The sequence below is a fragment of the Octodon degus genome, unplaced genomic scaffold (assembly GCF_000260255.1).
Source record: "Octodon degus isolate 3935 unplaced genomic scaffold, OctDeg1.0 scaffold00007, whole genome shotgun sequence".
In the NCBI taxonomy this organism is placed as follows: domain Eukaryota; kingdom Metazoa; phylum Chordata; class Mammalia; order Rodentia; family Octodontidae; genus Octodon; species Octodon degus.
Window position 1 is genome coordinate 51,778 of NW_004524583.1, and position 17,090 is coordinate 68,867.

General features: G+C 38.3%; 1 protein-coding gene across 1 annotated transcript in view; it reads left to right on the forward strand.

The window, feature by feature from the left end:
• Nucleotides 1–7,229, forward strand: part of LOC101584207 (cell surface glycoprotein CD200 receptor 2) — a 40,023-nt gene extending 32,794 nt beyond the window's left edge. Inside the window, exons 5-6 of the mRNA XM_023701218.1 lie at nt 4,132–4,246; nt 7,187–7,229. Coding sequence (XP_023556986.1) covers nt 4,132–4,246; nt 7,187–7,229 — 158 coding nt within the window. The remainder of the gene's footprint in view (nt 1–4,131; nt 4,247–7,186) is intronic.
• The last annotated feature ends 9,861 nt before the right edge of the window (nt 7,230–17,090 follow it).

Here is a 17,090-nt window from a genome sequence, read left to right on the forward strand (position 1 = left end):
AATCTTAAAACAAAAATTAAGATTAAGCAATATTCAGAAAATTAAATACTAATTAATTAAACATTAAATATTTCAAAACAATTGAACTATGAAAAAGTTTTCATGATAGCAAAGAAGTACTAAGAATAAAACATAAGATAAATACTGGAATAGCAAATAAATGACCAGCACTTCTAAGAGTTTGAGGATAGGATACTGCACAAAGTTCTAGTGTATTGTGGACAAGGAAAATGTCTATGACACTTACTCGTAGCCAAGTGTCACTTGTGGGAATGAGCTACAGTTCTTTCCTTGAAATCCACCCTGTAGACCCAGATGGAATCATGACCCATAAGGTGCAAGAAAAGTCCATTTGTAGAGTGTGCTGATGGAAATATTTTACTGCTGTACACAAAAGAATAACTGAAAGATTACAGTTGTATACCTCTTATTCTCCTGTGTTTACTTGTTTGCTCTATTTCGTTGGTTCTTTTCATTCTCATTCATTTTGCTCCCTCTCTAGAACATCTTTCAGTAGTCTGTGTAGGCTTGGCTTTGTCATCATGAAATTTCTTGGTTGTTCTTTGTCATAGAAGTATTTCACTTCTCCATTATACTTGAAAGAGAGTTTTGCAGGATAATCAGTCTGGGTTGGAATTTGTTTTCTTGCAAGACTTGAAGTCCTTTGATCCATGCTCTTCTTGACTTGATGGTTTGTGAAGAGAAATCTGCCATTTTTCTGATGGATTTTCTTTTAAATGTGTTATGTTTCTTTTCTTTAGCAGCTTTTAGTATACTCTTCCTGTGCTGAATTTCTGGGATCTTGATTTTTATATGTCTGGGTGTTTTTTAAATTGGGTTGATGTTATTTGGAGTTCTGTATGCTTCGGTTACTGAATGTCAAATTGTTGCCCCATATTTGGGAAGTTTTCTGCTATTACTTCTGCCCATATTTTTTTATATCATTTGTATTGACTCCTTCCTCTCCTTGATGCCTATTAGTCTCACATTGCTCATCTTTGCATTGTCTTGCAGGTATTGAATTATTTTTTTTCCTGCATCCTAGTTGTTTTGAAGAGATATTTTCTTGCTTTTTCACTAGCTGAAATGGTGTCTTCAAGGTCTAAGTCTATTTTCACTTTCACTCAAACGGTTTTGCCAGCTTGTGATTGAGGTTTTAATTTCCTGTATATCACTTTGAGTCTGCTTCATGCATTCTATGTCTTTCGTATATTGCTTATTCAGGGATTTCATCATTTTTATATTCTGCTCTATTTTTTTTATCAGTGTATTCTTTAGAAGCACTTGGTACTTCTTTCATTATAGTTATCATTACTTTTTTTTACATCAGAAATTATTTCTGATTTGATTTCTTCTATACCTTTCTGCAGTTGTTTCTTTACTTCCAACGCTATTATTTCAGAGGTTTCAGGTGTTTGTTTTCCAATGTCCTCTTTGCTAGTGTCTTCTGCACTTGTTATGGGTGGACTCGGGGCCTGAGACTGCATTTTGTTCCTTCTCTTTGTCATTTTGTATACCACTGTCTTCTGATTTTTGGTGTAGAACTTAGATAAAGTTATTACTTTAGTACCAGGACTGGATCTATGAAGTTCAGATTCTTCCAGGGGTGTGTGGCTTGGATCTGATTGGGGTCTGGTTTCTGTGCTCCACTTCTTCCTGCTGAAGCCATTGGATTTAAAACTTTGTGTCACTCTTGTAAGATGTTCTGCTCCTGAATCAGCTTGGTATGTCTTGCCTCTATCCTCTTTGCAGGGAGTTCTGCTGCAAGGTTCCATATTGGTCCTGCACTCTGGGTCAAATGAGGATCCAGTGGGCCTAGTGATCTCACTCACATGCCAGGCCTGCACTCTGGGTCAATTCAGGATCCGGAGGCCCCAGGTTGGAGATTTATTTTAAATACTTCAATAGAGAGGAGAGAGGGAGGACACAGTCCCGAATAACTTCAGAATGCACATAGTATTCAATCACTTCTTTCCATGTGCATGTTCTTCTCTTGCTAGGATTCGTTCAACAACCTAATCTGTGTCCTAGCTTTTTACATAGTTCTTTGCATATCTCACTTCTAACATAGCATGATGAACTTAGACTACAGCAAATCTAACTTTCCATCTATTTCAGAGTAAAGGTTGAAGTCCTTGCCAAGGTGCTTGTGATGCAGCTACATTTGTCTTTCTCACTCACATCTCCCTTAGCCACCTCTGATGACTCTTCTGGCTCCTTCCTCTCACGCTTCTCTCCTGATGACTTTAGGATGTTCAGGGTAAACTGCCAGTTAAAAATTTTAAAACAATGTTTTTGTTAGTTTTTAAGAGTAAAGCTAAACTTTTAAAATTAGATGCTTTGAAAACCAGAATTTAAAAATAATTGAAAGTACTGGACAGTGGCTTGCTCTGACTCTGCCCTCCTCCCTTCTGTATTCCTTCAGCCACCATCCTGGAATGCCAGGGTACAGATTTGAAACCACTTGCCAAGTTGGCTTTGTTGACTTGTGCACTTAGACTGAGCTCTTGCTGTGGCCAGTGGCTTATATTTGCTGCTGTGCATTCATTTTAGTTTCAGTGCTTTAGCAGAAAGGCAATGCCTTCTGAATTAGGGTTATTTTTCCAATTATTATCCCTGTGATAAACTATTTAGTTCTAATGTTCTTACTGTAACAATGGGGGCTGAGTTTCATATCTCTCCTACAAGAATTCTCTACTCATGAATCCTTAAAGCAGTGAGACCTGACTGAGATCATGTCTTGCGGGAAATGCTAGGTCTGAACTGATACAACAATTCAAAAGTGTTTAAAATAAAATGACAGAAATGAATTTCATGTACTATGAGACCTCCTTGAACCACATACATTTTGGTTTTTGAATATGTTTTATTTTTTGGAGAGTTTTAGATTCACAAAAAAACTGAGTGGAAAGTTCAGAAAGTTCTCATAGAGCCCTTGAGCCCACCCAGCCTACACCTCCCCACTTGAACACGCTGCACAAGTGTTATGTTTAATGCAATCACCAAGCCAGTGTGCATTCATATTTCTTACCCAAAGTCCATAGTTTCCACTAGGGTTGACTCCTGTTGAGGTAAATTCTCTGAGTTTGCACAAGTATATAAAGACAGGTATTATGATATCACACAAGACAGTATCGTCACCATGAAAGTCCTCATGGCTGTTCCTCTATCTGAATATGACTTAGGGTAACTCTTCTTCAAATCTTCATTTAGGTTGTCCACTTGATTTGAAAATTCTTTTCTTCTACTCTTAATTACCTATTCAAACCAGACCAGGACGATTCATTTCAGATTGCACTTTTCCCTAAGGCCAGCTAGAGTCAATTAACTCTATGTCCTTTGTGCCCTTGGCCCCTTCTGTAACAGGTATTCATTACATGTTCTCTCACCAGTGAAACATACTTAGCACTGTTTCAGCTCTGTAACTTTTCATTTATAGGGGCCTGATGTACACGGTAGGGTTCTGAAGTTTTTGAGGACTGCTGTCCTGTCATCTTTTCTCTGACAGTATCTAAGTTATTGCCTGACATCCTTCCAGCTTAGCATTCAGTTCTGAGTGAATTATTTAATGGAATGCAATGACATCTTGGAGCCATACCTTCCCTAGGTCACCACATGCATAGAAGAAAAGATTTAAGAATGATTGTCTTCATTTGTGTGATTTTAAGACAATTTTGGGAGCCATTTAAAGGAGGAACAAAATGAAATTAAAAAGTCACAAAATGTTTGATTAGAGTGGTTTTTTTAATTAATTCAGTGTCAAAATCACCTTACTCTATGTGGCAAGTATTATCAATCAGGCCTAAATTATTAAGAATAATGCATTTAAAAGATTATAATATACATGGGAAAATTTTCTTTCTTATAAAATTGAAAAATATTAAGGCTTACCATACATTTTCTGCAGAAAATATTTGTTGAAACTTACCAAATGCAAAACAGAAACATAGTTCCTAAGCTTTTATGAAATAATGGTATGTTAGTAACATTTGAGTTATAATTTAGAAGGCTTTTTGGTTTTGACAATGTGAAACTTTAAGAATATTTTCAAATGCTCTTTTAAAGTACTGATTTTAATTTGTTAATTAAAAGAATACTTAAAGTGACTGCTTACCCTCATTTGTATTTAAGGCTCAAGATCTCCAGCATCATCTTTGCTAATTATTCTCTATGTGAAACTCTCTGTGTTCATAGTTGTTCTGGTCATTTTGGGATTTGCTTTCTACCAGAAGATAAATGCTAGCAGGTAGGAACTAAAGATTCAAATGATAATATTCATTAGAAACTATGGAAGACATTAATCCACCGTGTGCTGGGAAAAGCTAGACATACTTCACTGCATATTCAGTGCCTTCTTTCCTATTAGACTTTGTGAATAACCCAGAAGCTCCCACAGATCTGGGACAAGACTTCCCACTTCACTGCAGCCATGACCCAGGGCTTCCTTGGCCAGAATTCAGTGGGAGTAGTGAAGCCCCAGGGAGTTCTCTAATGTTTGCATCCAATTACTTGCTGCTGGGGGCTTGGGTTCATTTCTTTTTAATTATATATTTTATGTTTTTCCTAGAGAATGACAAAAAGCTGAAAGTCAATTTAGACTCAATAAGACATGACAAGAAAGCAGCCATTTGCAATAAAACTGTCATGTTTAAAGCCCAGCCTGATGGCTGCCAGCACTATTCAGGCCTCAGGGTTTACGAGAACCCATGTACTAGTTGGCAAAACTTGTTTCAGTCCATCAGCACACAGTGAATCTACCCATGCAGATGCTTGACTCTTGCTACCATAAGTGCAGGATGATTTATCTACTTTCCACTTTTCTTTAGTGAGCTTCTATTAGCACAAGTGAAACAACATTTTCCCCAGCTTAAAGAGGAAAATGCTCCAGTAGCAGCAGCAACAGCAAAATAACAGTGCTGGGTAGTTTCTGTATGGCCTCACATAGTTTGGGTGGTATTTTCACTTGATTTCTTGATCCTTTCCTGTTGAGGACTTGGCCTTGCTCTAGCCTCCTGAAATGAGTAGATGACAAATGGCTTAATTAGAAGAGACAGTGATATGATATGAGGAGCTCTAAGAAAGTCAGAGCTCTCTCAGGAATAAAGACTCCTGGGAATATAGACTCTCTGGGAGTCAAGACAAAGAATGCCTCTCATCTTTATTCCACAGATTTGAGAGGTGCAGGATGAGGTGTGCCTGAGAGCCCAAAGCCTGCAAAAGTGGAGAAACAAAGACAGTAAATCTTGCCAATTAAGTGAACTGTTTGATCTCTAAGGTTGGCAAATTTATTGCTTGGGAAAAGGGAGTGTCAGCACCCATGTCCTGGGCTGCCTCAGCCCTGGTAGGATCTTGACTTCAGAGCACTGTGACTACGAGCTTTTCCATTTCAGCCAGAGATCCCTCTGCTCAGCAGCTTAACCCTAGGCAACCCAATCTCCAATGCTTTATGCCCTTGAGAAGTTAAAATAGCAGGAGCAACAAACACTCATGTAAGTGAGCCAGTAGATGACCTGGTTGTGTCTTGCCTGCTAACAAGGAAAAGAGCAGGTGGGGTGCATGTGTAGACTTATTAAATCAATGCCTGGTGTTAGTTTGAACAGCACTTGCATTTTAGAAGTTATAAATTCCCACTGAGGAACTGCCAGCATCATTGGGGACAATGCTGCAGGCACCTTTAATTTTTACAGCTCCAGTGTCTCAGTTTCCCATGCTGTCTACTCTATCAATTACAGAGATTGAGGTCTTAAAGAGTAAGATATTGGTAGAACCTCCGTATCTTTCAGGGGCACTGTAAGCTGAGACTGTATCTCCACTTGGTATAGGTGATGATCCTACAGTAAAACCTTTTTAATTTAAGTGAAACATCTCTAATGTAAAGTTGCAGGTGGCCTGGGACACTTATTTTCTGTAAAACTCTAGGAGAAGAAAAGAATGCACAACACTGGAGGATACTAAATAAACACAGTATTCTAATTGGATGGGGCTTTCATCCTACCTTCTTGGTTACACACCGAAAAAGTTTGATTCTTGGTCATATCCTGTGCCAGCATTATTGGTGAGGCCTGGCAGTGGATAAGAGGTGTTTTTGTAGGCTGTGATTTTTATCTGTTTTTGTCCTGTGACTACTTTGCCCTTCTCAGAGTATTCTCTATTCAGCTGGTGAATCAGAAATAGGATTTTATGTGGGAGGCCTTTATAGATGGCCCAGGCCTGGAGTAGCAAGCACTTCTGCTCACATTTGATTGGCTAGTCCTCAGTCCTATATATGGCTGTATGAACTTGGATGCTGCCTAGAAAATGTACCATGGCTGCTTTGAGGGGAAAGAAATTCAGCTGGATGCACAGCTAGCAAACTCTTTCTAAGGTGTAGGATGAGCACTGAAGGTATTCCACTCTATTAGTAACTTAGTAAGTAAAAAAAAAAACAAAAAACAAACAAACAAAAAAAACAAAACAACTTAGTAAATAAATATTACATATATAAGTTCCTGTATCTCTTTTTTATTACAATTTTTTTTGTGTGTGTGTTTGAAACAGGATGTGGAAAGGGAAGAAATTTAGTGATATAATTCTGTGACAGATTTTAAAAGACTATGGCACAGATTACAAGGTGTCTGGTTCAATGCCTTTGTCTTATGGCAAATAACTATATTCATGTCTCTAAATATTCATGCTTTTATCTACTCGTGTAATAGTTCTTGTAGTATTTGACTTTAAAGTTCTCTTCCTGAACAGAGTGTATGTTTACCTACCCCATGTAATTTGCTTTGAACAATGAAAAGAGGCAGAAGTGGCAAAACATCTGTTCTGAGTGTGGATCTCGGAGGTCCTGTGGGCTTCCACTTTCCACTCTATGAACATGTGCCTAACCTTGCTTGCTAGGGAATGAGAATCATAGAGAACACAGTGGTGTTGCCTCAATCTGACCTCCTTAACTCTCATCAAACCTAGCCTGGATGATCCAATAGTCAGCCATGCCCTAGTCATGTAGGGATGTAAAGTTGAGATGATCAGACCTGACACCTTCTGATCGCAGACATATGAGCAGTGTTTCTGCCTAGTTTCTGTGGTTGCTTACTATGCAGCATTATTGTGGCATGAGGTCACCAATATATTGCTTATTAGCACAATTCAGATTTTATTTACCATAGGGATGTATAAAGGTATTTCTTGGTTTTTTTTGCAGCAAAATACGATCACCAGTTTTGGAAAATGAGACACAAACATAAATCCTGGAGATAGTTTAAGAAAATCTTAAGAACAGGTTATCCTTTGCTTCCTCCTTATTTTGCGGTGTGATGAGTGACTCTCCAGCAGCCAACTTAGCCATGGCCCCACCGAGGAGGGCAGCTACTCACCAAGATGGAGAGAAAGAAAGATGGAAGGACCTGGATCCTGGTAGTCATTCAGTGTCCTCACCAGCCCTAAACTACCTTCTTATTGAATTTGTGTGAGAGAGAATAAACTATTTTGTCCATGTTACTGTTGTTTTGGATTTGTTTTGGTACATATAACTGAATTTAATCTTATTGAATACAAATACTTACTTCATCATTTTGAAAGTTTGCTGCCAACATTGCAACAACTGGTTATGCTCTACTGAACTGCAGGTAATGGCCTACTTTTTTCTTGCTTAGAGATAATGAAACAGACAACCTCAGAAGCTAGGCCTCATGCATATTAGCATTATCTCTATAATAATTTCAGAAGGATTTCTTTTTTAAAAAGTAATTTTATTGAGAAACAAATAGCAATGAGACAGTTTCAAAACTGATTAGTAGGAGAATTTCACTAATTAATACATTGCATATTGTTATCTTCTTAATGATTATTTATAGTACAAGATGCTGACATGATTCCCTGTCCAAACACTATTAATACAAATCTTTCTTTTCATTAAATTAAGAAAAAGTAGCTGTATATCTATCCTAACTACTTTCTATATACAGATACAAAATGGTCATTCATTTGTATCCTCTTTTTTTGCTTAGCTTTGTCAGAGAAGGGTATTCCATTGCCATTTAAATATTGTAGGTGTGTGAATTCAGCAAAATATTCCAATATAGTTCAGTAGTCCATAATAGTATTGGGTCATCCACAGGACTGGCATTGTCAGAAGTTGTTGACCTGAGCCCTTTACAGCCCAGCATACCAACATGGCTTCACCCTTTATACCTCATTTTTATACCTTTCTGATGGATGGTTAAGACTAAGATAAAGCAAAAGCTATATAACAAGAGATGTAACTTTTGTATCTGATAAGGTCAGTCAAGTCCCCTCAGGATTTATCCTGGAACCCTGTACCACACTTTGTAGATCTTTTGTCAGTGTCATCAGAAGAATTTCTGTTCATTTAAATTGAAGGGAAGGTGGGGGCTCATCGTGGGAAAGCACCTGGGAATCTGGGGTTGTGCAAAGATCATTCAGCATTCAATCAGCCAGTTCCTACATATGTGAAAACAAATCTGCATTGCAGAACCAGGGAGATGAGGATACAGCTGTGGACTCCTAGAGATGATAGAGTAGGACAAAGAACTAAGATCTATTGTACTTTACAGACTTTATTGTGTTAATTTCTGCCCACCTCTTTGGGTATTGAGGATTGAACCCACAGCTTTTCCCGTGCTAGGCAGTTGCTCTACCATTGACCTATATCCTCAGTCCTTTCAGTTTTGAGAAAGAGTCTTACTAAGTGTCCTAGACTGGGCTGGAACTTGAGGTCCTCTTGCCTCAACCTTCCCATGTAGCTGTGATTACAAGTGTGAGCCACCTGAACTGACTTGATTATTTTTGCACTGAATGAATTCTAGTCATTTGTGGGGGAGATTTATGTAAATTTGTGATCCTTCTCTGTCTCATTTTCATATCCATGGTTTCTGGATGACATTAAACTGGAAGAATAAAACAGCTATAGCTACTCTCCCCAACCCTTATCTTCATATATTTGTGTACAGATGGAGAAAAAAAACTATTGTTTTTATATTATGAACACACATATGCCTACACATAATTGTACATATGAACTCAATTATATCTAAAATTGAAGAAAATTGGGAAGAACTTTCATCAAAACACATTTGAGAACCACTAGATGGTGCTTGAACTTAATTTTTTTAGCATTTTAAAGCCAGTTAAAATCTCCTTAACCTCAGGCAGAAAAAGTCTGCATTATTTTCCTTTTATTTTTGCATATAACTACCCTACTATTTGCTCATGCCCTTGGTCTTCCTGGGTGGCTTTGGAGCAATTACACAAGGAAGGTGAAAATAGTTGTTTAAAATTAAGAAGGAAAAGAATTTCAGTTCCTAAACTTGTACTGCACTTTTTACTTAATTTAGTAGAAACCATTTACCAAGTGAGATAGCTTCCCTTCAGGGAGCAGGAAATGTAAGGGTGTATTCATGGTCACACCAAGATTAATACTCATTTCTTAAGCTGTAGAGTTGAGATCACCTGATTCTTAAGAAGCAAATTGCTGTGTCATTGGCTACAGATTCTTTTGGGCCACAGCCACAAGTACCTACACTTTTCTGCTTCCCAGGACCTCCCCTATCATGTATCAGAGGCAAACATGGTGTTCTTAAGCTGGAAAGAAACTACAGATAAGTGAGGTTAACTTCCTCATTTTAAAAAAGAGGAAGCTAAGACTTTCAGACTTAAAAGATATTGGGTGTGACCAAGAAGCCAGATGGCCTACTTTGTTTGCTTCTGAGAAGAAGGCAGCTACCCCAGGGTCAATTTCAGGCATGGCACTTCCAGAGGGTGGAGACTCACAATTTACTGCTTGGAAGCTACTGAGGATCAAGAGCCATATGGCATTCTCTTCTCATCTGGTTGCCCGGGCCACTTGACAAGTCTTTATCCAACTTCTCCCAAAGAAACAGATGATGCTGAGGTTGATTATGCTTATTTCTGGAGCTGAAGCTAACTAAGATTAAGATACCTGCCTGGTGGGAGAGGAGTGAGTGAAGGCCTGACCAAAACTGAGGCTTTGTGAAGAAGATGGAGAAAATGCATGAAGTGTTGCTGAACAAGATTATAATGGTCACCTTGAGCTTTACAAAATGCGACCCTTCAGAGGACAGTGGAAGAAAGGCAGATCAAGAAAAGCAGTTTACCTGAGCGAAAGCAGAGGGTGTGTCAGGATGGGTTTCTCTCAGGGCAACTGGGCAAACGAATCATTTCCTCCACATGTTTTAAATCTCATGAAGTCATCTGGGGACAGAAGAAGACAGTTATTCTGCTAAGATTGCCAGGAGAGTTTTGCAGATGCAGCAAATCTTAATGAAATTATCATGTTCTCTGAACAGAATGCCCAACTCTTATGACTGATTAACTCAATAGTAATTTAAGGATCAAACAAGTGGCCAAGAACATTGCTTTACATACAGCACAGAACCAGCATGAGTGTGAGAGAGGCAGTGGTTCTGAGAACATAGGGTCTTACTTTCCAAGTGGGATAAAGTTAAAAAAATTGAGGTACTTCTTATTATAGTTTTCCCTCATGAAATAGGAAAATAACTCTTAGTCTAGCTGAAGAAAAGGCGCAGAGATGATCTTTAGTTTCATAGTGACCTTCTAAAAGGTATTTCAAGATCACAAAATTTTGTTATTCCACTTATCTGAATTCAAATTTCTCTCATGCATAGAAGTATATAGTAAAAAAAATGAGTGAGTTCTTCCCCAAGACTTCTTGCCTATGTAACACACTTGGCCCACACATGCACGCCATGAAGATCCCATTTCCAGTGTGTTTGTCTTCTCTGCAGCCCTCACACATTGAGAAGAGAGCTATTTAAGGAAGCAAGTGAGTGTCTTGCATAGTAGAGGGGGACCATAGAGTGGGTCAGGAGAATTTACAACTTTAACCAGAGGAAACAGACAAGATCATATTCCGAAAAAGTAACTGCAACATAACATATTAAAACAAAAGGAATTGTAAAGTTCAACTACATGTCATGACTTGTAGAGAAAGAGAAAATTAATCACTTTACAAACTGTAGCTATGACTTGCCTGTCAGTAATAATGGAGTCTTTCTGAGAAAACAGAGCTGGGTATGAGAGACTCATCAATTACTGTCACTCTTTCACATGATGGGAATGTTGGCTTGCATCCCACCTTTTCATTTTCCTTTATGTTATCTTTGTAAAAGCAGACAACAAGAGGCCCATGGGGGAGGATGGTGCATGGCTACTACAATTCTGAAGGGCACTGTTGTAGTTAGGGAGTTAAAAGGGAAATAATACAGGACACATAATTTCTAGAATTATTTTATAATAACCACACAAAGAATCACCCACAAAAAGAGCACAGGAAATCTATCCACACACTACAGACCAAAAAAGCCATCTGAGGACCTGGATCCCATGATATTGTCTTGTATGAGTCCAGCTGAAGACTTAAAGCTCATAACAAAATCCTCCATGAGTCCAAATGAAGGCCAAGAGGCCACAACAATGTCTGCTGCAGACCTATTTTATGGATATGCACTAGAAAGGCCCATGGCTCAGTGGTGGAAGCTAGAAAGTCTGTGCCAGCAAGATGAAGGATTTGTGCTATCAGGCTTAGGGATTTTCACTGGAACCAGGAAGATGCTCAGTGCAAGAACCAGAGCACCCCTGAAAGATACCACAGCCATTCTTGGCAACAGTGAGGTCTGAGTTTCTCAGATGATAAGAACAGCTGAGCTCCCATCAGGAAAGCCAAGGCAACAAGCTTCTCTAGGAGACTGAGCAGTGCACCATCTTTCTCTCTGGAGCCAGGAATCGATGCTCAAGGTGAGGACCAGAGCTCCCCCAACATGAACCCTAGCCATTCTCAGAGACAGTAAGGTCCTGAGCTCATTTGACAATGAAAATAGCCAAGAAGTTCACCAGGAAAGTCAGCATGACAAGGTGAATCAACAGCTCCCTCCCTACAGCTCCCAACAGCTTCAAAACTTCTTCCTCTCCAGTTGTGCCTCTTACACCTCCTGAAACAATCCTCAGGTGGGCCTCCCATACCCAGCAATGAGCTGGTTCAGTTCAGCTGGGTGTTATACCTTGACCATCAGTTGTAAGTCCATCACAGGCATCTTTTCTAACATAAAGTATCCTGGGGTTCCTTGAGGTTCTCAGGCTGGAGGAGGTGGGCCTCTTCTTTCCTGAGTGCCAAGTAGCATGTTGCTTTCAAGCCTTCCAGTAGATGTAGACATGTCTTCAGACATGTTGGAAGCATGTGGGAGCCAGGAGCCAGGTCAAATTATGTATTTTGTGTCTCATTATAAGAATTTACAATTTACTGGTTTACAAAAAAATCCCACTATTCTCAATTCTAATGCTTTTGGACAAGGACACCATCTATGGTATAACACTTAAATAGAAAAATCTCTGCCATAGACCTCCCTGTATCCTGGGTAATGGGAAACTTCAACATAATTTATAAGACACTGAAAAACCAGGGAGAAGCCCAAGATAAAATAGCTTCAAGAAGCTATAGTCAGTGTCTTTGGACTAGAAACAATGATTAAAGAATGATTAACATTCCAACAAGAAGCATCTGTTTTTTGTCATTCTCCCCACAGCAACATAAAATGAACAGAGGGAGGCCACCTCGTCAGTAAGGGTACACAGGGTTGGCTATTGGTAATATTTTCCTCCACTCTCTTCCAATTCAGATCCAAGTCCCATTAACTCCGCCTGCCCAGCAGAACACAGTGTCTGTGCTGTAGCCCGAGGTGGCTATCACTCTCCCCAGTAACCTGCCACAGCCCTGCATCCCGGAGAATGATTAAAAGGAAGGATCTGGACATGAAATCTTACCCTGTACCAAAATGGGCTTCAGATTTTACAATTTTTAATTTTATTTTTGCTTTTTTTTTTCTTTCCAGATTTCTGTCCAAAATCTGCTTTCTTTGGCAGTCTCCCCAGAGGACTGTGATAGAGCATAAATTATCCCACTCTTAGCACTGCAGGATGCTAAAACAGACTTAAGATTTCCAAACCACAGCTGTTCTTGGGCTATAAGGGCAGAAACCAGCAGATACTAGATAACAATGTACACACACACACACACACTCTCTGGATGGGCTGTGTAACCATCAGCCTCTAGCTGTCATCAAACACAGGGATGAGGCTATGTTTATTCCACCACTCCAATTTTCACCTAACTTCTCATACTCAGTAGTGTCTTTTCTTTAGTGACTGCTTCTCAAGGAAATTCAGAAGTGTTAAATTTATTACCATATTGCTTATTTATGAGTAAAATGATTAAGATAGTTGTGCCCTACCATTTTAAGCTGGTCACTCACTGTGCTCCTTTTATTCATGGACTGTACATGCACCCATGGTCAACTTTCCTAGAAATTTCTCTCTAGCCCTCTCTAGGTGCTGTCATTCTCTGTCTGTGCTGTTCCTCCGGAAGTGGAAGAGTCTACTCAACCTTGCTGTGTCTTCAGTGCCTCTGTGTCTGTGATGCCCTGCTGGGGGCCTTGCTCTGCACGAGTCATGGCCCTACCTTCAAACTTTAAAAAAAATATTTTGTAGATTATTAAGGCTCCCTTATTTGTGTACTTGTGTACCCAACTCTACAAAATCAGATGCCATATGTCACTTATCTTTTATCTTCCTAACAGCCTAGGATAATATATTCAGAGAGAAAGTGCTCGATAAAGACCCACTGAATTTGAATTTAAAAACAACAACCAGGGGCTGGGGAGATGGCTCAGTGGAATAAGTGCTTCCCTGGCAAGCACAAGGGCCTGAGTTCAATCCCTGGTTCCCCCCCTCCAAAAAAAATAAATAAATAAAAACAACAACCAGAAAAGTATGATTATTAAGAGGATGTACAGGTGATAAATAAGTGTAGTTCTGTATATCAAAGACAAAATGGTAGAAAATATTTTGCAGTGTATATAAGATAAAATATTAACCTGAATATATTAACTTCAACGAATCAAATAAAAGACAAAAATCCATGGAAGCATAGACAAAGGATATGAGTAGCCTTTTTGCAAAATAGGAAATATAAAAGTCTAATAAACACAGGAAATGATATTCAGCCTAAGTAGTAATCAAGGAAATGCAAATTAAAATGTGATACCATTATTGATGCATCAGATTGGTAAAAAATAATTTAATAATGTCAACTGTTAAGAGTGATCTGGGGACAAAGCAGTTTCCAATGGTAAAAAGGTAAATGTTATAGCATGACTTATAACAACACAAACAGGAAATCAATCTCACTCTGAATTTCTTGGTGGGATGTGATAGTTTTGAGCAACCAAAAGGAGTGAGGTTGTCTGAGCAGAGAGGTCCTCTCTGTTTAAAATATCAGCCCTGCCTGAGTCCATTTACCTCACTTTCTTTTTCTTCATAGTATTTATCCGTTTGTGTTGTATTAGTTATGTATGTGCTTTTTGGCCTATCATTTACCACCTATAAAATGTAAAATTGGGGCTGGAGAGATGGCTCAGTGGTCTAAAGCACCTACTTAGAACAAGTTCAGCGAAGCACAGGGACCACGGTTCAATCCCCCAGCACCACATGCCAGCCAGCCCGCCCCCTGGTGGGCTGAGCTGGCCACACACACACACCACTCTCTCTCTCTCTCTCTCTCTCTCTCTCTCTCTCTTTCTCTCTAATAAATAAAAAAAAATGTAAAATTGATGAGAATAGAGACTTAGCCTTTTTTCTCAGTGTTATAATTAATGCAGCTCCTGGCATATATTGCCTGGCACATGGTAGGGGCTCAGTAAACTGTTATTGAATAAATAATGCAGAGCTATATGTAACAACATAGAAAGATTGTTCAAGGCATATTGGGAGGAAGAAGAAGCAAGTTAGGAACCAGTACCTATAGGATGATATAATTCATATAAATTAAGTATGAAACAATTTTTAATATTATTCTAGTAATTCTACCCTCTCTTCTTATTTCTAACTTGGCCATACTGGGTTAATTATCTCTGCCAGAAGATAGAAGTGGACAGAAAGTTAAAATGTCACCTACATATATCTTCCTAATTCTGGATTTTGAAGCACGAATACTCTTAGGGAACAAGGGAAATTCTGAGTCTTTCCCCCTCTCCTACTACTTCACCTTAAAAAATAAACAGAAGCACTTTAAACTGAGGGGAGCAACAAATATGGTGAGTGTGATTCGAATCTGGATTCTTTGTGGGGAAGCTACTTCTCCCTTGCTGGGCTCAGAACATAAAAGAACCAAGGAGGACCTTTTTTTTTTTTTTTTTTTTTTATTTTTTATTCACTCATTTTTTTTTTATTAGTACATGTTTACATTACATAATGATTAAATTCATGGAAGGGAATTGGTACATATAAGTAACATGCCTTGATCTTATTTTTCAAACTGGTGTGCTGGCACATGTCTGTAATCCAGCACTATTGAGAGGCTGAGGCAAGAAGATTGCTGTGAGTTTGAGGCCAGCTTGTGCACATGAGCACAAAGTGAGCTCAGGGCCAGCCTGAACTACACAGTGAGACTCTGTCTCAAAAAGACTAAATAAAGTGAAACAAGAACAAAAACCAAAATCAATTTTCTCCTTTCTCTCTAACCTCCCCCCTGCCTTTTTTTTTATTTTTTATTTTATACATTTGGTACAGGGTCTCACTATGGAGCTCTGACTCATTGTGATCCTCCTGTTTTCAGCCTCCCCAGAGCTGGGATTACAGGTGTAGGCCACCAGTCCTGGTCTCAGTGGCTGGCTCAGCATGCCTGGGGATGGGGCCAGCATGGGATGTGGTACCAGGAACAAGCCCAGTCCCTGAGCTTGCTTAAGCAGGTGCTTAGTCAGCTGAGCTATCTTGCCAGCTCCCAAGGAGGACTTTTGTTAGAAAAGAATGTGGATGGAGCTAAGGGATTTCTTTGGCTTTAGCAAGCACTCCAGGGAGAAGCCCGATTCTTCCTTTTCCTTTTTTTTTTAATTCTTAAAAATTTTATTTGTATCTTTTATTTTTTATATAAAAATAAAATGCATTATGTTCATAACTTTCATATAATTGATGACATAGAGTGCAGTAAAGATTGTCATACATGTCACACATACACATATCAAAAAGTCTCAATGAATTAAAAAACAAAATGAAGGATCAAGACAGTGGTCTGAAACTTACTCATAGGATTTTAGGATTTAATAAATAACAAGAAGTATGAAATTTCAGACCCCAGCAGTTTGAAACAAAAGAATGATAATTACAAGAGCACATATATATTTTTTAAAAAGACCACATATTTTAACATTAAAAACAGTAAAAGCTACATAACCAAAATCCAAATCTAAACATTAGTACCAAAAAAAAAAAGAAAAATTTCAAAATCAAGTAGCAGATCAAAGGCCAAATGGAGATCTATCAATTAAATACCTATTTAAAAGAAACATCTAGAACATAACACAAAAAGTTATATTTACCAATAAGATTTCTTGGCTTTCTTATATACTTCTCTATAATTAAAAGAGAATTTATCATTTAACAAAGGAAATGTGATTTAAATGACTTTCTCTTTAAAACAATTGCAGAATTTAAGAACAATGTACACAAATGCTTATTTTATAGACATATTCCAAAACTAAGATGTATAGTATAGAGTACCTTCTATTTTTCTTTAGTACCTGATTTCTTTAATTTTTCCACATTCAAATTGGTAAGGACTTTGGCAGCATCTACACTGTATTCTAATGTTGCAGAAAATTTATTTCTAAGTCAACAAGCCATAAAGCTAGGACAAAGCATTATTTATGATTCATGAAGGTAATTATGTTTCTAAGGCACAAATCATAGAACTATTGAAATTAACAGCTGGACAAAACTTTGAAGATAAATCAATTGATAGATGAAGTCTTATACAGCATATAGTTGGATTTTGCTTCCTAATCCACTCTGCCAGTCTATTTCTCTTAATTGGTGAATTTAGTCTATTTACCTTGATTGTTATAATTGAGATGTACTGACTTATGTTTGATATGTTGTATACTTCTTTTGTTGTATACTTCTTTTTCTCTTGTGTTTAATTGTTTACCCTACTTGGTGGGTTCTTTCTGTTCTCATTTATGGAGTTGTGGTCATTTTGATTTCTCTCTCTCTCTCTCTCT